Raw genomic sequence first — 23,981 nt, forward strand, 5'->3', positions numbered from 1 at the left:
CTCGAAGAAGGCAATCATTTTCTCAGATTCTTGGAACTGGAGCGCATTTTAAAAAAAGGAATGTCAAGCGAATTGATGAATTGAAATATGCATGAGGTATCAAAAAAGAAAAAGAAAAATGTGAGACAAAATATTTTGAAAGGACCGATGAACTTTGAGCGCGTATTTGGACAGTTCGAAATGGCAGGAAGTCTATATTCAACAACAGTGGCGTGGCGTGAATTGCGATGTATCGATTGTTATACCATTTAAACCTATGGTAAATAATCGATTATTTAGGTGTTCGCTGCGAACACTCTACTTATCGATCTTTTTCCATAGGTTTAAATGGCATAACAATCGATATATCGCAAAGCACGCCACGCCACTGTTCAGCAACCGTTGGGATTCCTGTCTGGAAATGAAGTAAGCAATTGAATATCACGCGATCTAATTTGAATGAGAATTTTGGATTCACGCGTCGAACTTCGCGTATCATTTTTCGGTTGTCCTTGAGAGAAAAAGGCAGCGAGCAAAATAATTTCCATGAGTCACAACCACGGTAGCAGCTTTCAAAAGTTTAAAAATAGTCTGGAAATCAGCATTTCAGTATTTTCCTCTCGCTAATCAGAACTCTACGAATACGTTCACTTATTTTTTTTCGAAGGCAGTAGAGTTTTCCAAAAACTCAAAATCTGATTTCCACAAAAACTTGATCTACCGAAAACGTTGAGGCAATGAACTGAAGTTCCTTTCCTCGTACAGAGTGGACTGCATTTAACTGAGGGGCATGGAGAAAAAAAGGAGGCGTTTGCATGTTGAGGAGTGTTTACCCCGCGACGTAGGTCGGTGCAATCTGGCCAGCAAAATCCGGATTTTAAAGTATGAAAAACGGATCATAATGTCCGATTTTTTGCTTCAAACAGCTGATATAATTTCAAACACTTTAACTACACCATTTCCAAGAAAATCGATGATAAAAATCGTCCGCACCGACCTACGTCATCAAAAAAAGCCAAGATGCCCGAGATGCCAAAAACACCCCTTTTCACCCCCCCCCCCCCCATCATGGCGTCACAAACAGGAATAAAGATTACACAAATTGAAAGTTTTTCGTGATTTTTGATCAGATCATTCGCGAATTCCCTTATCCGTTCCTTCTCTCATTTCGTTTGTTCCTTGCCGAACCCGTATAATTCCCCGGTCCATTCCAGATTATAATCTTTGCAATCGTTGAGCATGTAATCTTTATTCCCGTTTGTGACATTGTGGAGGCCTAAAATACGGTAACCAACCAGAAATCGATTCACATCGTCGCAACTCTCCGTATTAAGGGACTGTAGGTGGATCTTTGTAGAGTCCCTTTATACTGAGAGTCAAGACAATGCGGATCCATTTCTGATTGGTTAACCGGATTTTAGGCCTTCACAGTGTCACAAACGGGAATAAAGATTACATTTTCACCAATTGCAAAGATTATAATCTGGAATGGACCGAGGAATTTCGGGTTCGACCAGGAACAAACGGAATGAAAGAAGGAACGGAGAAAGAAATTTAAGAATGAGCCGATCAAAGATTACGAAAAACGTTCAATTTCTGTAATCTTTATTCCCGTTTGCGACTCCATGAGGGGTGTTGTCTTGACTCTCAGTATACAGGGACTCTAGATCTTTGTAAGAAATCAAATTTTTTGAGTGAATGCTGCAACCTTGGAATGGAGTTACGTTCCTTGGTACGGGAAAGGACAGGTTGACTGGAGCGCGCTCGGGTGCACTGGAGCACTGGATGCTGCGCTCTGGCGCGGGGGAGGGGGAGGGTGGGGGCGGCCCCGGTGCCCGAGTGCAGATCCAGCTCGGGCTCCAATTAGAGTAGAAAGTTCTTCGACTCGGATCGACGCGACGCGACGACGGCCGGGTCGCCGAGTTGAAGGAACTCGCGGGGCCAACCCGACTCGGAAACGCAGATCTGGAAGGAGGAAGTCCGACCGACCTGGACTCGGGCGCCATCCATCGGACGTCGTGCTCGTGTCGTTCGCGGCCGATCCACGTAAAAAACGCGACCTGAAATCAATCCGCCTCTGGCACTCGTGGCGCTTCCAGTCAGTTACTGGGGCAGTGTGTTGGGTCCACGCGGAAGCTTCCAACCCAGAGACGGGGATTTTTTCGAGTACCTAAAAGAGGAGAGTATGCAGGGTTGCCATAGTCAGGGAAAACCGGGAATTGGCAGGGAATTTTAAAAAGGTCAGGGAAAACCGGGAAATGTTAGGGAAAATGACGGAAATGTCAGGGAAAATTTGTTAAATCACCGCCATTTGCTTTCTAGGATGGGTTTGAGGTTTTGAACAAGAAATTTTGCCTGAAAAGTATTTTCAATTATGCCTTCTTAACCATCCGTCACATCTCCAATTGTCAGGGAATTTCACCTAAATGTGTCAAAGAAATCAGGGAAATGCCAGGGAATTTAATTTTCCAAATTCTGTGGCAACCCTGGTATGGATATGTCGCTAATTTTGGAGGTTAGGTCATAGAGCTTTTAAGGCCCAAAAGAGCAGCCAACCTACGAACTCAGACTATCCAGAATGATTTATTAATACAATGAGCTTGTTGCTAACTTCAGCTAGAGCAAAAAGAAGAGTTATTTCTTCTAGTAAATGTAGGAAGATCTACCAAATACTTCACACAGAAGTTGCTGCGTTGTGGATCCCTATAAAATAGGTTCAATCTTTGCTTACTTTTCTATCCTGCGTTCAAGTCTCCTGCAATTTTCAATTGAATTACAGTATTCAATTATGAACCATCATCACTGGATAATTTTATGAAAATTATAATGTGTCATTAGTTTTCCTTCTTTGTTTGTCGACTTGTCTATCAATTTCAATATTCAACTATATACACAAATCTGAAAATGGCCCTCGTCTTGTGATCCAACTCATCCAATTTAAATCGGAAAGCAGGAAATTGAGACTTTCCAGTAAACGGTATTATGTTCTATCTTTTTGGGCTCAGATTTTAACATCTTTGGGGTGAATTTTAGATTTTTTTAATGCATTTATCGAAGCTCTAACCCATTTTTCATCAGAGACATCCCTTCTTTTTGCTCCAGCGAAAGTTGGCAATGGACCGATCGTGGAAGCTACGATTTTTTTTTCCTCCGTGGTACACTCTCAAGCAGCGCAGGTAGAATTTCCTTCGGCGGCTTGACAACACTGCAGCGAGATCCCCTATTAAAAGACGTAAAGGATCCAGGCAGGCGCGTCGTTTTTTAGCTGGTGAAGTGTTGCACACCTGATGGATGATAGGAGCGATTTCCGCGGTCGTCTCTTGGTCGACTGCCAATCGGCCGTTCGAGTAGAAAACAATAGGGGAGCTAGTATTGAATAACATCGAATTAAAAGGAGAAAAAGCACCGAGAGTTACGAACCCGCGGAAGCGACGTTTCTGGGCCACTCGGAGGTGATGACGTCATCCAGATCCAGGCGATCGGATTTGAAGTCTAGCGGGAAGAAAGACACTAAATCTTATCCAGAACCAATACACGAAAGATGGCAACGCTGTTTTTCCTCCTTTTAAATGTATGTAAAACAATCGTTTTTTGCTAGGCAACCCAAAATCGATATTTGTAATTGATTTAAATTGAGGAAAAACAGTGTTGCCGACTTTCAAACTCGCCACTGAATACATGGTGTCCTATGCTAATCCGGTAATATAGCGGAGCGTGATCTAGGGGTGGAAATACAAATAGGGTTGCCACAGCCAGGGAAAACCGGGAAATGTCAGGGAAAATGACGAGAATGTCAGAGAAAATTTGTTAAGTCGCCTTCATTTGCTTTCTAGAATGGGTTCGAGGTTTCGAACAACAAATTTTGCCCGAAAACTATTTTCAATTATGCGTTTTTTACCATCTGTAAAATCTTCAATGTCGAGGAAAGTGGCGCAAGCCAACAAAATATTTAATTTTGAATTTTTTATACCAGCGCGCAGATCAAAATGTTTTCAAAATGGACTACATTTTTAAAAAAAAGAAACTACTTTTCCTAGCTCCTCCAAACAAGCACTTATTTACCCACGGAAACTGATGGCACGAATGTTATTTCTGGAATGAGACAGAAACTGTTGCTTTCTATTGCAAAATGTAGTTTATATCATAAGAGCGTTCGACTCTCCTTGACGAACAGGGCAAGATCAGAATCGTCGGTGATTTTTCCTACGAAAATCTCAAGCGAGAAGAAAAACACAAAAATTGCATGCCGCACAAGTTGGTGTTTCAACGCCTCCTGAAAAATATAGAACTTGTTGAGTCTAGACAATCAGTGCAGAAGACCCCCAAAAAAGGGCCAATACCTTTGCATAAAATATTCCAGAAGCCAAGTTTCCTTAAGAAGTAACGTGTTTTACTCTTAATTCTTATTCAATTATCCAAATTATACACTTTGATAATTCATTTCGAAGTTTTAACTATCAGCTTTTCAAAATCTATTGATTTTTAAAATACACCGCATAATTTTTAAGATTTGCGCCCTCTAAAACTGGTTTTGATTGTCTGACGAAACTCATTTTTATATCCCCAACTAGCATTGGTTGAATGAACCAAACTTTAGTTCATCCAGTGTCGATTTGATCGACACTGGATTTTTTATTTCTTGTCGATCGGTTCACGTTAATCGATTCGCGTTCTTATTTTTTGATCGATCCATGTCGATCGAATCCATAGCCCCCAATTTTATTTATATGATGACGCTTTTGGTGCTTTAAAGTTGATCCCGGAAAACAAATAAGCTCCCCTGTGAAGTGGGATTTCCTTTCCGGGATGCTCGGTCGATACCGGGAAAAAAGCTCAGGGACGCGAACAATTAGGCGGGCCAAAAGTGCGGTCGATGACAATGGTCGGGGTAATAAAACAAGGCGACGGATACAGCTGCGCTGAGGAAAAATGGCGTATGAGCTTCCGAAAGTTGCCGATTTTCCTTCGATAAACACTAATTTCAATCCATGTTTTTTCCTCGAGTCTCTTGTCTCAGCCCTCTCTTTTTGTCCTCTTTCTCTCTACCAGGGTGTCTACAAGTCCGAAATTTTCGGAAAGTCCGAAAATAGCACTGATTTCTCAAGGCGGTTCGAAAGTACTGAAAAAGAACGGAAATTCCGAGAAAAGGTCCGGAATTTCTTCCATTTTTTTGTCTATTTTGTCACAATTTGAGCGAAAAATTTAAATGTTCAAAATGTTTCGAATTTCGTCAAATGGAGGTACTGAAAAAGTACTGAATTTTTCTACTGAGGAGGTACGGAATTTCTTGGGAATGTCCTGATAGAGTACTATAAAAGTACTGATTTTTGGCCAGCCTGTTTTAGTAGACACCCTGATGCTATACCCTTGTCCACCAATGTCAATAATCAGCCGGCGACTTCTTCTTTTTGATCCATGTGTTCTCATTCTGGCTTGCTGTTCCACAGCTCCCTCTCCACTTCTTCTTTATCTATATCTTTGTCTATAAATTCGAATAACCAGCCCGTGACGTCCTCGTTTTCTTCTTTTTGATCCATGTTTTCTCACTCTGGCTCTGCTGCTCCCTCTCCTCGTCCTCTCTATCTATATCTTTGTCTACCAATTTCAGTAATCAGCCCGCAACGTCCTCGTTTTTCTTCTTTTTAATGCATGCTCTCTCATTCTGGTTCATATTTTCTCATTCTGGCTCTGCTGCTCCCTCTCCTCGTCTTCTCTATCTATATCTTTGTGTACCAATTTCAGTAATCAGCCCGCGACGTCCTGGTTTTTCTTCTTTTTAATGCATGCTTTCTCATTCTGGTTCTGCAGCTCCCTCTCCTCGTCTTCTTTATCTATATCTTTGTCTATAAACTCCAATTATGAGCCCGTGGGGGAAATTCGGCAACGCTGGTATGTTCGTCGGGCGGTTTTTCCGTGGCGTGGCAGGATACGCGATCCTGAATGGAGGATCCGAGCGTGGAGATTTTTGGCGAGGAACCCCGCTGCGGCGGCGCGGCGCTGCGGTTTCCAAGCGATTACCGGGTCGGCTCAAGGGGCCGTAATGACGGAGGCGGTGGATCATGCATGGTCACCTTGCGTTGAAGCACCCGGCTGATGCTCTCCGGCCAAAGTGATGGAGGAAGGTAAATAATATTTATGAAAGAAGATGAACTTGAAATCGCTCCAGCAGACGGATGCTCCGAGCTCTTTTCGCTGCGCCGCCAAGTTTTCATTAAATCATTCACCGAAAAAAAAGCCGCACTGGAAAAAAAAAAAACATTGGATCAAGAGTCCAGACTCTTGAAAACATTGACAAGAAAAAATACTCTTGATCCAATCGGATTTTTGCTGGAATCAAAACGAAATCCGCTTAAATTAAGAGGCTTGGTTCTTGATTTAAGCTAGATTCTGATTGAATCAAGAGTACTTTTTCTTGTCGATGTTTTTAAGAGTCTGGACTCCAGATCCAATGTGTTTTTTTCCAGTGCGCTTGGATTTAGAGTCCAGACTCTTGAAAACAGTGGCAAGATAAAGTACTCTTGATTCAAACGGGGTTTTGCTTAAATTAAAAGGAAATCCGCTTAACTTAAGAGGCTTGGTTCGAGATCCAAGCAAAAATTCCGATCGAATCAAGAGTATTTTTTCTTGTCAATGTTTTTAAGAGTCTGTACTCTAGATCCGAGCTACTTTTTCTTCCAATATTATTAATACGCCAGTCATTTTTAAGCGTGTTCTTTAGCACGGTACACTGTCAAAACTTTTCGAGTGAAATTCTCTACCGGATTCCAAATAGTGCTTAAAAATCTCGAGCGACTCACACTAGGACGGAGCGGCATCTACTCTTTTTGCGGAGTGTCATATGTTTTTATGGTGCCAATTTCATTTCGCATTCATATCATTTGGAGGTTTTTGGGCGCTGTATAGACTCTGGCACCGAATTTCACTCCTCTACGGAGAAAAAATCTTCGTGCATGGGACCCGAAGTTGAGGTCATATGGATCTCTGAAGTTTCCGGATCACGTATCTAAAAACTTGAGGTCGAGCTGCCGAAGTTCGGGTTAGACATCTGAAGTACTTCGATCTATACCGAAGGGTTCGGGTCACACGTCTGAAGTACTTTGGTGCATACCGAAGTGCCTCGATGTCTGACCCGAACTTCGGCAGCTCGACCTCAAGTTTTCGGATGCGTGATCAGAAAATTTCAGAGATCCATATGACCTCAACTTCGGGTCCCATACACGAAGTTTTTTTCTCCTTGTCGATTTTAACAGTCTATGGACCTGAGATGCAAGAATAAATTTTCCGGAATGAAATTTCAAAGATGTCTCAAGTGCTGCGCATCCAACCCACAACGATCATCCAATAATTTGTCAAAAAACTTCAAAATTTGACTCATGAAATAATTTTTTCTCAAAATTAAGATTGCACTGTTTCTGGGAGATTCATGGCGTGCCATGTCCATCGCAAAAGATCTAAAAAATTTCATGTTCTAAAGTCTCATGAAATTTTGCATCTCTGGTATCGTCAGACGGTCAGGGTTTGCAATATCTGCGAAGTCAGGGACAAGTCTGCTGTTTGGATAGCTGGCTTTTAAAAGTCCGTAGAAGGTACTTAAATTGTTGAAGTTCGGATGGATCCGAAGATACCGGATTTTGTTAAAGAATCGATCTTAATTCGTTGATAAATTGATCGAAAGATGACGTAATTTGGTCATTTGATGAAAATCTAAGGTTGACGAAGTTTTCATCAAATTCAATGAAGACATCGTTTTTTTTTTCTTTTTTGTTTTTTTCTCTCAGGCGAAAGAACAAAAGCAAATATCAATTGTGCAAAATTTCCATCCGAAACTTTGATTTTTATTATGAAACCATCGGGCATTTCGGATTGAACGTTTCTACCAATTATTTGCTTTACTTTTTTTTTTTTTTTTTTTTTTTTTTTTTTTTTTTTTTTTTTTTTTTTTTACTTTTTTTTACCGTTAAAAATCAGAAAATTTTGGGAGGATATTACTCAGTCTAATTTTTGTACAAGAATGCACTTTTTGAGATGAGTTTGCAGCCTGAGTTTGGATGCATGCTTGTTTGTCCGGGAAATACAACATGATGGAATTTTCTATATAGTGGCCTCGTCACCATACCAATAAATTGATGACGACGTTATTAAAGTAATCTTCCGTTAATTATAACATGTCTGCTCTTACCTATCCTTAAATTTACTTAAAAATTAAGAGTGTTCAAAGTATTTATTAATGCCAAAAAGAGATTTTATCAGGGAAAAAATCATTAATGCCAAAAAAAGATTTTATCAGGGAAAAAAATCATTGTATTACTCACCAAACTTTGATAAACATGGCAAGTAGCACTTGATTTTGGAACAGACTTACCACCCTGAGGTCAGCGCTAAATTACTCTGAAGTAAGCAAAGTCAAATTGATATCTTGTGAATGGAGAGACGGAAAACAAACTGTTTATATTGCTTGCGAAATTCAACTTTTCCTATCGTCTTACTTTATTATTCTCAACTGAAACTTACTTTTATTCTTGCATAAAACTGAAAGAAAATATGTTTGACACGCGGAGAAAAATCACGCAAAATTTACGAATTAAAATCGTTTGTTACTTGTGCTACTAATGTGATATGCAATGGTGGCATCTGCATTCACTCCAAAAAAAACTTTACTTCCCCCCCTCAAAAAAAAACCTTAGAAAAAGTGATATACTGTATTTACTGTACAGTATTTACTGTCAATTTTGGAGATTTTAATGTAGTATACAATAGAGGCGGCTTCAATATCGTCAGGTAAGCTTACCTTAGTTTACGGATGGGCAGAAAATTAATAGACGACATAAGACAAATCCTCGATTAGATAACTATTGCTGCATCTAGGATATCATCTGGGCTACCTCGAAAATTGAAGGCGAACTAACTTTCTACGTATAATTTTAAGGAGGTAACGTATAAGAAGGAGCTTTAAGTCATGCCAAACCCAGTAGCCTTAGAATTACCAGCTATAGAAAACGTACTGATAGTATGAGAGAATTTTGCACCGTTCCAGACCGAAGTGCTTGGTTTCCTCATTATAATACTGAAACCATTTGTTACCCCTTAAAAAACGCTATTTTAGCGCCCATTTTGACAACAAACCGTTTGTAGGAGAGTCGAACGGTGACGAAGAAAGAGGGAAGGGGCGAGATTATTTCATCTCGTCAGAAGTGACGCAATACGGTCTCCGGATTGGATCGGAACGGACTGAGTGTTTGCCAACTCGTACATAAAAAACGCAATTTCTAGCTCAAATCGATATTGTTCTGAAGAAGGATCGTAGAACAGTTTTTCCTCGAAAAGGAGAAAGATAGCTCAATCCACTTTTGCACCCGGATTTTCGGCCATAGATTTTAGGCTTGTTTTGCATTTTCAGTAACGAGGTGTATCCTCTGTTTGGACAAAACATTTCGCTGACGTTTTCAGGTTTCAGACGAAAAATTCGGGTTTTCTTCCCCGTGGCCTAATATTCCGTCCTCCTCTGAAAATGCTCCATGAAAATGAAAAAAATGTTCCGTCCAAATAAGCAGAAAAGTGTACAACTTTACTCACGAAGACAGGAGTACAGCTCTTTTGCAGTATACTGAAGACTCACTGCTGTTTTGTCTAGAAGGACGTCAATTTTTGCGCTCTTACTGTTCTAATAACTCCCGTTTTTAAGCAACACGAGTTTTGCTCTTCTAGCTGAACTGGTCAGTTTATTCCAATTTTATAAGTCGACTTTTTAGGGAAACTTGATCTCGAAAATTTCGACGCCACTGCTTTCATCGGCAACGTAGCAATACGAGTCCTTATTTCACACAGGCACGCAAAATTTCACTAAACATAATAAAATGAAATTTTGCAAAAAAAAAAAAAAAAATAAAAAATTCTGGAATGGACCCGGCATGCTATGAAACGAATATAAACAGTAAAATCTTAATTTTGAAATTTTGAAGAAAAAAAATACAATGAATCAAATTTCGCAATATCTTGAGTAATTCTCGAATAAATATTTCGTGTTGCATTCACAGCCCCAAAAAATGGTTGAAATATCACTTTTCAGCAAAATGGAATTCGACCCCAGGCACGTCTCTGAGTTCAACTGATTATGAATAGCTCCTCCGTAAAAATCGTTTTCGTGGATCAAACCCCTGTTCCCGCAAACGGTTACAGCCGCCAATTATAGCCGAATGAGGTGACGGATGCCATAAACATGAACCGATCGAAAAACAGGGTGTCTAGCATCCAGATTTTCCCGCTTTTATCAGGATTTGAGGTCAATCAGGATTTGATCCCGATTTCAACAGTATTTGGGGAAAAATCGGTCGCAAATTCAGGATTTGAGAAAAATCGGCTGACCGATCGGGTTTTTTTATGCTTTCGCATACGCTTTTGTAGAAATTTTAATTTTTCTCCGCAAAAAATCAGGATTTGGAAAAATTATGAAATCAGGATTTAGCAGTCGAAAATCAGGATTTCATCAGGATCCCCCCCCCCCCAAAAAAAAAATAGACACCCTGAAAAATGAAAACGTGCATGGATCGACACAGATTCGATCGAGAAACCTGCGAATCGTTCGAGTCGCACGTCGATCGATTCACGTTTTAATCTCTCGATCGATTCTTTTCGATAAACTCGACCCCAGTTGTTTTAACCCTTTAGTCGATCGAGTCGGTGTCGATGGACTCAAGTTTTCATTTTTCGATGGATTCAAGTTTCTATTTCTCGATGGATTCTTGTCGATGGGATCCATACCCTCCACAGCCGAAGCCCCGCGGTGAGGCGGGATCTCGAGACGGAAGGGGGGAGAGGGGGGCCGCGGTTCCCTCCACGGGCGACCGATCGGGGGGAGGGGGGACCCGGCTCGGTATTTAAGCGCCGGGGCGGCGAGCCCCGAACTCCGTTTACCTTTGTCGGTGGAAATCTCGCGTTCTTTTTTCGTGCGTGGACTCGAGTGGTGAAATAAAAATGAAGAGCGTGTGCGTTTTCGCGGCCCTCGTCGTAGCCTGCTATGCGGCCCCTCCCGCAGGAGTGGACGAGAAACTGTTGAGCAAGTACGACAACTTCGACGTGGACCGAGTTCTCAACAACGACCGCGTCCTCGCCAACTACATCAAGTGCCTCATGGACGAGGGCTCCTGCACAAACGAAGGACGGGACCTTAAAAGTGAGTTACGGCCTTTTAAAAGAAGTTCTCGGCAACACTAGCTTTGATTGAGGGGCTTGGAGGGCAGGGCACATAAGTGCCTCGCAAGATGTCCAATTGTCCACCGCCAATAAAAACTGGAAAATATCAGACCAAGATCAGACATTGGTCGTCTCTCGGACCAAGGTGTCTAGCATCAGGATTTTCCCGATTTTCGATTCCATCAGGATTTGAGATCAGTCAGGATTTAATTCCGATTTCATCAGGATTTGAGGAAAAATCGGTCGTAAAATCAGGATTTGAGAAAAGTCGGCCGTCCGATCAGATTTTTTTACGCTATCGCATACGCTTGTGCAGAAATTTTAATTTTTCTCCGCAAAAATGAGGATTTGGACAAGTTATGAAATCAGGATTTAGCAGTCAGAAATCAAGAAAAATTAGGATTCCACCAGGATTCCCCATAGTGAAAAAAAAACTAGACACCCTGAAACTGGAAAATATCAGGTCGTATCCCAGACGCAGCAACGTAACTCCACCCCCAAATATTGCCAAAATGGACTCAAACCATTCAATTTTTTTTCGAAAAATCACTGTATTGTTTTGGTCCAATGTTTTTCTGATTTTTCGGTGTAATCGGAAAAAATAAGTCAAATTTTCAGTTAGAAACGCTCAATAGTTTTGTATAGTAATTAAATAATTTTCGAACGGCAATTTTATAATGATGAGGTGTAGTTTCGTCTTTATTCGTGCGGATTGGATATCATCTGGGAATATCAGGAAAATCGATCTCGGGTTCGAAAATGCTTAGTGCATCAAGCATTTTCCAACTATATGCGGTTTAGCATTCGCAAAAGTGAGCTTATAATCCAATTCATCAATTATGTTGGATTGTAAAATCAAACGAGTGTCACTTTTGTTCGTGCAAGAAGTCAGATTTCCATTAAAAATACATATAGACTTATCAGGAAAATTCGAATCGGCATTTTAGTATACACCTTGTTGTAGTTTTTGTTATTTCAAGAAATATGCGTTTGAAGTTCCTAACGTACATGGAGCCTTATGGCGGGAAAAAAGTTCAAACTCACATTTTGATGCTTAAAAATTAGTTTTTAGCGGTGAATTATTCACAGAATATGTTTTAAGACTAGTTTGAATTGCAATAATTAACGTCTCAATTTCTTCAAAATCAGCTTTTATGCGCCTTGTCCTCCAATCCCCTCGAATGAATCTCTGAATAAGGTGATCGATGGTGCAAAAAATTCTTCAGATCAAAAATTAGTCGCAGTCTCAACCTCCAAATTTCCCAATTCCTATAAACATCCCGATTCTCGCAATATGGTGCCAAGTTCTTAAGACTTTAGGTATAAACCCCCAGAATAGTCATGTTCGGGATTTTTTTTTTAAAAAAAATCGAATAATTTAATCTTTTTGATTTTCTTCGAGAATCCGATTCCATCCATTTTAATCTTGACAAAGAAGTTGATTTAAAAAATTAGAAACCACGAAGAATCAAAATTTGCACTTTGAAAAAAAGGGGGGAAAGGGGAAAAAGGGGAAAAACTCAAATGAAAATTTCGGAAGTTTGCAAAATTTTGGTTCGAAAATCGACTCACGTGCCGATTACTACATTCGTTAGGCAAATATCGGAATTTTCGATTTTAAGGAAAAATATCGATATTCACGATTAATTGAACCAAATAAAATCGATGCGATTTAACAGGGTTGCCACAGTCAGGGAATACCGGGAAATGTCAGGGAATTTAAAAGGCAGGGAAAACCGGGCAATGTCAGGGAAAATGTCGAAAAGTCATGGAAAATTTGTTAAATCTCCTTTATTTGCACTCCAAATTGGGTTTGAGGTTTCAAACGTAAAATTTCGCCTGAAAACCATTTTCAATTATGTCTTGTTAACCATTTGCCATACCTGCTATTGTCGAGGAATTTCACCAAAACGTGTCAGGGAATTTCATTTTCTAAAGTCTCTTGCACCGTGGATTTAATCGACTTTCTTGGATGAATAAATCGGCTTTTGAAGAAAATCGATTAAAAATCTCCAACACTAATTTACGCCCTTTTGTGAGGCAAGCGAGGAGCCATGGGCACGCGGCTTTCAATGTCTGGCTCACCGCTGAGACTTTGTAGTGATGCGCCTCACCTTGGGGAAAGCTCTGGACTGGAATCAAGATCCCGGGAATTTTAGGTGAAGGCCAGCCTTTGGAAGAGCAGAGCACCGACGTTGAATTACCGCGTCCTCCCGTCGCCAAATTACCACTCGCCATTCATTAATTGCCCGCAATTATCTCCGCCAATCTCAGCATTATGACAATAAACCATTCGCTTCCGAACGCACCCGCTGGGCGCTTCATTTTTTCCCCCATCGTTTATTTGATTTGAAACCATCACCGCAAGGTTCACGGATTAAACAGGAGAAGGAAGGAGGAAAAGTTTGGACTTGTAGCTCGCCTCATGAGCTTATCGATGATGACTGGACGTATTTCTGTCAAACGGAACTATGTGCATCATGACGTGAGGTCTGTTATGCACATATTCTTATGGGTCTTAGGGCTCATGTCTTAATGCACATAGTTCCGTTGGGTAGAAATACGTCCACTTGAGAGGTGATATAGTTTATAGACCTCACACTACGTCGTTTCCTTCACGAAAGATCGTAGCAAATTTTCAACTCGAAATTTTTAAACACCCCAATGGAGATACATGTTTTTGCACTCTCTAGGGTTGCTACAGTCAGGGAAAATCGGGAAATGTCAGGGAACTTTGAAAAGTCAGGGAAACCGGGAATGTCAAGGAAAATGACGACAATGTCAGGGAAAATTTGTTAAATCACCTCCATTTACATAGAATAGGTTTGAGGTTTCGAACAACAAATTTTGCCTAAAAACTATTTTCAATTATGCCTTCTGATCCATCCCTTACATCTTTAATTGCCAGGGAATTTCACCAAAATGTGTCAGGGAAATCCTTGATATGTCAGGGAATTTCATTTTCTAAATTCTATTGCAACCCTGACTTAGGCCATCGATCACTGGAAAAAAGTCTCTTGGATGTGCAGTCAAGATTCTCGAAAAATTTGACAAGGAATAGTACCCTCGATTCAATCGGATTTTTAAGAAGAAATGTTCAGTCTGGACTCAAGGTCCAAAAAGGCTTTTTTCCAGTGATACTCGTATCTTCAACCAAGTTCTTTTGATTATCCACGGGTTTTCGATGACTTCGGCCCCAAAACGCCGCAATTTTACGGCGCAAACTTCCGAGAAAAATTCCCTCCAAAAATAATTTTCGGTAGATAACCTCCTTGATTCACCCGAGTAGGATTTAGTAAATTCTTCTACTTTCAATTCTCTTGATGCCAAAATTTCTAAATTTTGCGATTGATACTTCTACTGTTCCTTCCTATTGTGTTTCTTCTGTTTCTTGGGGTTTGATCAGCTTGAAAAGAAATATCTTTAAGAGATCATAGAGGCGGAAATTTTGAACTGTGTAGTCCACAAGTTAAAAAATGTCAGTATTTTTTTTCGGTTTAGGTATCATGGAATGAGGCGCGATAGAAAGAGAGGTTTCGTAAAGAAGACGTGTTGAGGCATATCTGGGACAAGTAAGAAATTCCGGTTATTAGCTCACGTGCAATAAAAAGTGATTAAATTACGCAAGCGGAGCCGGGTGAGGCGGGGTGGGGTGGGGAGGGGCGGAGTGAGGCAGCAGTTAGATCGGAGTCAGGACGTGGGTAATTAATCAATCATAGTTATCGCCGCGGGACGCGGGAGGAGATCTACTCCCCGATGCACGCGAGTAGAGGTGGTAGCATACCACTTTCAGGTGTCCTCTCCTTGCGTCTTTTCCAGTTGTTACTCATAAAGAAGGGCCCTTCTAATAGAAAATTTGCAGGTGTCTTAAATTTTGTGAATTTCATCTTTAAAATGATACTGCTAGGAAAACTGAGCACTAGGATAGCCTTCTCTGGTAAAAAAAAACCTCTTGGACCAATGCCGCGGTGCATTGACTTAAGAGTGCAGTTTCTCGTCGCCGGATTTAAGAGTCTTGAACTCTTGTTTCAAGTGGATTTTGAATTGAATCAATGCAAAATCCGCTTGAAACAAGAGTCCAGACTCTTAAATCCGGCGACAAGAAATTGCACTCTTGAATCAAGAGGTTTTTTTTTTCCAGTGTTGGTTTCTAAATTGGACGTATATTCCAGAAGATATGACGAAATAACCTAATCTGCTAAAATACATGTGTTTAAATTGGAAATGCCGCCAGATTACGTCAAAAGGCAGCATATTTTCTCTTTTTTAAATCTATTTTTCTCAAATTTCTCATGTCGGAAAAAAAGTATCAACAATTCTGCGAACTCAGCCCATTAGACACTCTCAGATGAAGCAATAAAATTTGTGTTTGCAAATCCTCCATTCCTATACTACATGATGACTAGGACTTGGAGTAACCGAGAAAAATGGGATTCCGTCAGGGGATGAAAACTTTCAAGAAAAATCAGGGAATCCGTCGGGGAATAAATAAAATGCGTCAATTTAATGAGCAACATCAAATTTGACTGTACCGTATTACTGAAATCACAAGTCGGTAAGAAATCCTGATGAATGACAGAAAAAAATGATGCATCGGCGTGTATTTTTTTCATGCATCGATTATGTCAGGAGCGCGCTTGAAGCTTAACTGCGAGTGCTTGACACACATTTAACTACCTGTCCGGACACCATAGGCATGTTGCCAACTCTTGCACTCGTTGATTGAGCTAGTCAGTCGAGTACCAGCTGACCCGGCTAGTATTAATATTGTGTTTTGACGGTTGAAAGTTATTAACTATACTATTTCGTATACTTTTGCCCGAGCAAAAAGAAAAATTGCTTCGTATTTGTAGAGCAAAAGCAGGGTGTCTAGCATCAGGATTTTCCCGATTCTATCAGGATTTAAGGTTAATCAGGATTTAATCCAAACTTCATCAGGATTTAAGGAAAAATCGGTCGTAAAATCAGAATTTGAAAAAAGTCGGCTGTCCCATCGGATTTTTTTATGCTTTCGCACACGCTTATGCAGAAATTTTAATTTTTCTCCGCAAAAAATCAGGATTCGATCAATATTTGAAAAAATTTTGAAATCAAGATTTAGCTGTCAAAAATCAGGAAAAACTAGGATTTCTCAAAATGAAAAGAAACTACAATTTTGCGATGAGGAACTTCCACTCATACCTGATGTGTTGGGAAAATCGTAAGTACCATTAATGTCCCTGTGCTGATTTGCGCTTTTTGGAATGAGTCAGAATCACTAGTTCTTAATTTCTAAATGCAGTCCATTTTGAGCCTCTCCGGTCTCGCAACACCACATGAGACGAGAAAATAAGATGAAATTGTGGACCGCACCGTGTGTATTCGGCTAAAATGTCATCAAATGAAATCTGCACCAGGTACGATTTTCCCAATGCTAACTACATTACCTTTCATTAACGAAGCATCTGATCAGCCCTTTGGTTTTTGACCTTTTCCCCGATCGTCATATGCGGAACGCAAATCGAAACGAAAGAAATTTGACTAATATTGATATAATCAGTTGGTGCACATTTACAAACTCGTCTGAAAATCGGTCTTTTGGATCCGTCTCGGTAGACTCACGGAAGATTTTATGCTTTTAATTGCAAAAATCGCAAATTATCTTACGAAGAAGAATCATTCAAATTGATAAAATTGCAAAGCGAGTTACTCACTCGACGGAAAATATATTCATGGAGTAAAAATATGTCCGTTCAAGTCGAGTGGCTCGCAAGTTTTCGTTTATGGGAAGACTGTCGAACGCATGAGTGAAGGAACTCTGATTTTAATTCGATTTTTTCCCGAACACGTTCTGCATGTTTTGTTAGATTAATGCCTTATCTTACGACGAAATGTTGACTCTCCAAAGAGACTTTCAAGGACAAGGAGACAAAGAGAGGTCTCTCGAGCTGGTTTTCGGGGGGTCAAGAGTTCAAAATCTTCTCGGAACGCCATTGGCGGTCATCGGTCTACTGGCAGTCTGGCGGTTCAACCTAGAGTACCTATGCTGCCGTGCTAAGAAACAACGCCGTATGAACATTCGAGAGTTGCCAGATTTCCTTCGATAGAAAGTTTATTTTTGAGGTATATAAGTTATGTCTATTTTTCCTTAAAAATTTCAGGAACTGTAGGTGAAGTAGCGAACAAAATAGAAGATAAAATTCATAAGTTTACCAGGAAATGCGTGTTTTATCAAAGAAAATTTGGCAAGGCCTGAAGGTTCATACGGCGTTTTTCCTTAGCACGGTAGATATCGTCACCTTCCAGGCAAAGTATCACAAGCGCCAAGCGACGTTTAAAAATTTCCGCCGCCATTTTATTTCTTTACTGAGAAATTATTGGTCGAATCTGTTTGGAAATTTCACTAAATTTTATCGGCAGCACAAAGAAAATTCAGTGAAATTTTCGGACAGCTTCGTTGAACAATTTCTCTGTTAAAAAAATAAAATGGCAGCGGAAATTTTTAAACGTCGCATGGCGCTTGTGATACTTTGCCTGGAAGGTGACGATATGTTCTCTAGTCAGAAAAGGATCTTCCAGTGGTCATACTCAATCCGTAAAGGCACTCCACAGTAACCAAAAAAACAAATTATTCAATCGGAAATATGGCAACGTAGGAGGCGCATTGACTGGTTCATCGACTGGTGGTCACGAGTGCAGCGCCCGATGAGACTGGATCGAGACGCGGCGCCGGCGCGTGCTCGCGTAAGAAAGTGATGCGCGAGAGAGAAAGTGAAGGCCATCGCTCCTCGTCAAGACAGAAGCGCGTAACTCCATCAGGATTCCCGGTGCGGATACGTCGTTTCTGAGGCAGCGTAGAGCGGGTTGCATAACAGCGCCGTCGCCTCCCCGCGGCTTGTTTATTTTGTGCGTCCAGTCGGATTTTAGGTCGTCCTCAATCGTCTTTATGTAATCCGATCGGTGACGATTCTTTAAATCGTCCTCTGTGTCAATCGCAGACGTTTGTTTGTGTGAGTTGGCAGCCTCGTGGACGGTGTCGAAGCGATGTAAACAAACGCTCTCATTGGTCGATTGGTTGAAGCATATGAGACGACACTTTTCACATCCAGCGTTTTTCTGAGAGACTTAAACGTAGGGATAGGAAAATAAACGATGTAAACAAACGTTGTCGTTGGTCGATTGGATGATGCGTTTGAGACGAAACTTTTCATAACTAGCGTTTTTCTGAGAGACTTAAACGCAGGGATAGGAAAATAAACGAATTTGGACGGCTCTGGCGGCAACTGGATCAGTGGTCTCGTGAAAGAACTGTGGCATATCTTGAGAGTTGGCAACACTGTTTTTCCTCCATTGAAATTCATTAAAATTATAGATCTACGTGAGGCAGCCAGAATCGATCGTTTTCCTACATTTAAATGGAGAAAAAACACTTCTGCCATCTTATGAGAATCGCCACTGGAAGAGGACGATCTTATTTTTGGATGTGCCTATTTGTGCTTGTACTTCCATAATTTTCAGAGTTCATACAAATATTACACTTGTTCTCTTTTTGAAACAACTGATTTAATTGACTTTATTTTTATTCGAAAAAAAATTTCATTCGTGCAAACCACAACTTAGTGTTGTGAACTTATGTGTACTTTACTTTAATTTTGCTGACATTAGAGGGAAAAGTTGGATAAAATGTCAACAATTTCGCGAAGTTTTCCCGCAAGTGATAGACACTCATTGGTTTCAGACTAAAAACTGCCCTCTACTGTGTAACTCACTTTCTGTGTAATTTTGCCAAAGAATAAAACGCGGGTCAGTGGTCCGTTTCATCCATCCGGACCGAATGCGTCGCTCCTCTAGCGTAAAGGCGTACCTCGATCTCCGCATGAACCCCAGAAAGCATAGATTCATATGTAAAACAGGGCCCACGTGGAAATCCAGGTACGTTTTTACGTCGGAGGAACGACGAATTAGTCGAGGTAACGGGGGCGGGAGGAGGGGGAAGTCTCCGCTCCATTAATGTCGCGTTTCGTTGAGCAATCAATTTGTCTCTGGTCAATGCTGCTAAAGAATCATTTCGCATTGATCGCACACTCGGATTGTGCAACCGGCGATTTCCACTCCCCCATAATTCTCACCGCAAATTCAGAGCAAGGAAAACTGAAGCACAGTTTTCGTCGAGCAGGTCCAAAGACCCGCCTTCCTTGGCCCTGATTTCGACCGCAGACAAAATAGACGTCATTGAGCACAATTGGACGTATTTATGCTAAAAGGAACTATGTGCATAGGGATTGCGTGGAACATAGTTCCTTTTAGCTTAAGTACGTCCGATTGATACGACTACGTCGAGGGATTTTCCGAACATCGTATCTCTATTATTAGCATGTTTCCAAATACGTTCTCTCTCAAATCTATTTAACATGACGCACAATAAATATTCTTGAAATTACAGTACAACCCTCGCGCGTTAGATTTGTGATCATTTACGGGAAATGTGATCACTGATCATACTTCACTAATGTAATACTTTTGATAGGAGCTATTTTTGTCGAGTTGGACGAAAATCGGGATTTTGAGATCGTGACGGAAAATTCGTTCTTGATCTGGAAGTAACAGATATTTTTCAGATATTTTAGATTAAATCGGGAACGGAAAAAAACTGCCCTAAAATATTGGAAGAAAAATATTCAGAATTTTCCCAGTAAATTCGTTTTTTTCGAAAGGAAATTTGGCAAATTCTGAAGTTTCAAACGGCTATTTTTCCTTTTGCCGGCAGGGATAGGATTCGGCAGGCGGGCGAAGCTGAGTTTAGTCCTCTGCCATGCGCGGTCACATCTCGTCGTTTTCTTGACAAAGGAACGCAACTCTATTCCAAGGTTGCAAAGTCGTCCCAAATAATTCATTTTTTTACAAGAATGCACCTGGGCAATTTTCCCCCCAAAATTTGTCTGATTTTGGCCAGAGTTGAAAAAAAAAAAAAAAAAAAAAAAAATTAATGAAATTTTGAGTCGAAATTCCCAAAATTTTCTAGGTAAAAATACAATTTTCGTTGGGAAATTCCGGCAAACATTGAAATGTAGTTACGTTCTTTCGTGTTGTGCCGCGCGGTTACCGACGATTGATCTTGGTTTCCTCTTTTGAGTATCACCCATTGCTTTTTGATGCAACTTATGAAAAAGTGAATTTTCTTTTAGGGGAGAAGATGTGCTCATCTCCTCAATGATGTTTGATTGAGTAGTAACTTAACGGACTCTTGCTCTAGCCAATTTAAGGAATTTGCGAACTTAATCAGAAATCGTCAAAAACCGACGTTGAGTATTATGTGTTTTCTTTCGTTTTTGCGCTCACAACAGAAAGCAATGGAGTTTTGCACAATGAGCACCGAGCATTAAATAGAGCAGTCGCAACGTCATTTACTTGGGCGAACCTACAAGACCGCGACAGAGAATAAATGTGGAAATTACAGTGGTGCAATATTTTATCTGAATTACTCGTAGGAAAGTAAATGAAGATTGTCTGCTTCCAGTCTAAGAAAAAATCGGAAATTGAATCTTACACTGGTAGAAATGGTTCGAGCTGACTGAGACAACACATTTTCTTGATCATGGTTTTTTTAGGTCAAGATATTTTTGCGTTGAATCAACGCCCTCTCTACTTACAGTAGGAAGAAAGTTGTTCTAAAAGAGGCCAACAATGTTTTCCTGAAACAAGAAAATGTTTTCTCAATTCAAGTAATTATTTCTTGAAACGTGTCACTGTTGTTCTGAAACAGGGCAACGGCGTAGTCATGTTTCGGAACCATATCTTCCCAATTAAAAGGGCATTGTTTTATTGATCCAAGAACTTTATCCCAAGTAGCAGTGATCACGATAATTAGCGATTTTATCGGTTGATTATCGCGATTATATCGGTGGCAATTTATCGCAATATTATCGAATAAAAACTTGCGATTTATGGAGATTAAATCGCTATGCATCACAATTTTGTTCAATAAAATCGCGATCAATTTTCGTCGATAAAATCGAGATTTAATCGTCATATATCGCGATAAATTGCCGGACGATAAAACCGCGATTTTATTGCAACAAGATCGAGGATAATCGCTGAGATGTTGATGATCTTAGCGATTTTATCGCCGACAAAATCGCAACAAATCGCGATTTTTCCGTTGAAAAATGCTCCTTGGGATTGTCCTGACACAGGACAACTGTAGCCAAGTTTCAACCCTTCTTTTCTTCAATGATGTTTGACATAGCTTTCATACTAGTCCAACGAATCGTCGTATTAACGTTGCGTTTATGATTGTGTGTTGCAGAGAGCATTCCGGACGTTCTGGCGGGCGGCTGCGACAAGTGCACGGAGAAGCAGAAGTCGGTGACCGAGAAGGTGATCAAGCACCTGATCAACAAGAGGCCCAAGGACTGGGACCGCCTCAGCAAGAAGTACGACCCACAGGGACAGTACAAGAACAAGTACGCCGACCTCTACGAAAAGGTACAAAAGGAGGCCGCCAAGGAATCCAAGGAACCCACCAAGGCCAAGGACACCAAGGAACCCACCAAGGTCACTAAGGACACCAAGGAATCCGCCAAGGCCCCAAAGCCTAAACCGTCAGATCTGCCGGTTCCTCATGCCCACCTTCCGTTTCAAGTCCAACCTCCATCGCGTGGTCGTCAACTCTTAAGGAGCTCACCAACTCTACCTGAGGAACCTTAATTACTTCCAACATGGTTTCCGCGGTTACTTTTCATCAGGAGCCACGTTGTGTCCTCTTGAAGACCACTTCCAAACTAAGAAGACACTCTAATCGCATGGACCATCCTCGCAGGCTCGTCAAACTGGACTTTCGGTTTATCTAATCCAACTTTTAAACTTCCGACAATACGTAAAGTGTGGTCCGAAAATTCGGTCGTATGACCAAATAGTCCAACAGATACACTAGACCACGGTTCATGTGATGGAAATCTTCTTTCGGTGAACCAGTAAAAGAATAAATACTAAGTTATATTCGACTGTTTTGGGTTCAATGAAAACTCGAGCATTCGGACTCCGGCTCCTTTACCAAAAGCGGAAACTTCGCGGAAGTTGTGAGCATTTCGTGGAAGTTTTTGGAAGTCTAATCCGGCGCACTTTGGCGCCTGGAGGTCGTTGAAAAGGTCTCCGCTTTCTCGCTTAAAAATTACTTTTTCCGATCTCATTGCAGCGTCGAATCTCCACCTGCCTCTCTTGAACTTAGCTTTAATCGCCGTCCCTCTGACGTAAGGCCGTATCTCGGTTTCCCCGTGAGCCCTGTTTTACGTATCAATCCATGCTTTCTAGGGCTCGTGGGGGGTAATCGAGGTACGACCTTTCGTCAGAGGAGCGACTTACTAACGACGCTTATTCAGTGCCCGCCAGGTTGCGCGCCATAAAAATTATCAGGGTCAATAAAATCCATCGGAATGACGTGTGAATCAGCTCCCAGTGTTGCGTCGCGGAACGGATTACAGACTGTATTGTCCGAAATATCGTCCAATGACCTTAATTGATAGTAATATCGTGAGATAATGAAAGCTTCGTCCACCAAGAATATTAGACAAAGTGGCGATGAAGTTTTCATGCGAGCACTAGGGGGCCGACCAAACTTACAGTGCTTAAAGAACCGTTACCTTTCAAACTTAATTTTTAAAAAGTGTCCAACTTTTGACCCCAGCGCAACCTGGCTTTTCCTCTCAGTATCCCTGCAACCTTTTCCCCATCTGTTCTCCCCCTCGAATATTCCCGGAATGTTTGAAATTGTATTTTCGTCTCGTATTTTTTATTTCTTTGTTAAACATTGTGATAGTTTTTTGTTGAGCAGTTAAGAAACCACTTTTTTATTGATGAATAATGACTCACTCTCTAAGCTTAAGCTATTTTGTACGTTTTTAAGAACGACCTGTAAATGAGTCCTTTTTTTGTTTTCCGTCTGCTTGAAGGAAAGCGAGTGAATAAAAGTTACTTCAAAAGACTGAAATATTTGTTTCTTGCCCCTCCATGACCCTCAAATTCCTTCGATGGTGGATATATCAGTTGCGTTTGTTACACACGAAGAAAAAACTGTGGTTCGTATGGAACTTTAAAGTTTTCAGTCAAGGTGACTGGAGTTTTCAGCCATGGGAACTAACAATAAATATCAGTCCAGATAACCGCAGTTTTTCAGCCACAACAAGACTCGTGTTCTTTACGAAAGACTTCAGTCATTTGAACTGCAGTTCGATTCTCAGGACTGAAATCCATAATAATCCCTTTAGACTGAAGTTAGTCGGCGTAACCGAAGTTTTTTCTCCCTGCATATGTAATCATGTTCTAATAGCTGAAACTCATTAATCACTGATCAAGTTACTAAAATGGTACACACAAGTTTTGCAATACCGTGCCGGTATATAAAATATTAGAGAATTAAGAAATGAATTAATTTTATGTGATTTGATTTAGCATACTTTACCATTTTCATTTTAGGTCAGATTGAGTAAATTTAAATGCATTAGTCATAGGAGAAAGAAACACCACTATAAAGAGCAGTTGGATTACATTTAGCAAAAAGGAACCAGCGCGATTACAGTGTCGTAAAAATGTTGCTTCTTCATAATTATCTAAAAAATCTCCCAGAATAACAAATAGTTTCCGGTTTCCACCAACAAATTATTCTTAATTTTAGAGGAAATAGTTGTGTAAATTTTGATACTGTGCATATATTTAGTATTTTTAAAAGAAAAGATGTTGCACGTTTTTGAAAACAGTGTAATCGCGCTGGTTTCTTTTTGCTAAATGCAATCCAGTTGTTATACACCCTGGTAAAAATTGGCAGTAGAATCCGTGTT

At 40.6% G+C, this 23,981-nt stretch overlaps 1 protein-coding gene across 1 annotated transcript; it reads left to right on the forward strand.

Moving 5' to 3' along the window:
* Positions 1–10,869: 10,869 nt before the first annotated feature.
* LOC140223724 (allergen Tha p 1-like) lies at positions 10,870–23,134 on the forward strand. The gene is made up of 2 exons (XM_019056637.2): positions 10,870–11,149; positions 21,455–23,134. The coding sequence occupies exons 1-2, from the start codon at positions 10,951–10,953 to the stop codon at positions 21,853–21,855; spliced, it is 600 nt and encodes a 199-aa protein (XP_018912182.2). The 5' UTR covers positions 10,870–10,950; the 3' UTR covers positions 21,856–23,134.
* Positions 23,135–23,981: the final 847 nt, after the last annotated feature.

The sequence above is a fragment of the Bemisia tabaci genome, chromosome 8, assembly GCF_918797505.1.
Source record: "Bemisia tabaci chromosome 8, PGI_BMITA_v3".
Classification (NCBI taxonomy): domain Eukaryota; kingdom Metazoa; phylum Arthropoda; class Insecta; order Hemiptera; family Aleyrodidae; genus Bemisia; species Bemisia tabaci.

Coding starts and splice junctions, on each gene's coding strand:
- LOC140223724 (XM_019056637.2), top strand. CDS start 10,951: ATGAAGAGCGTGTGCGTTTTCGCGGCCCTCGTCGTAGCCTGCTATGCG. Junction 11,150..21,454: donor CGAAGGACGGGACCTTAAAA/GTGAGTTACGGC, acceptor TGTGTGTTGCAG/AGAGCATTCCGGACGTTCTG.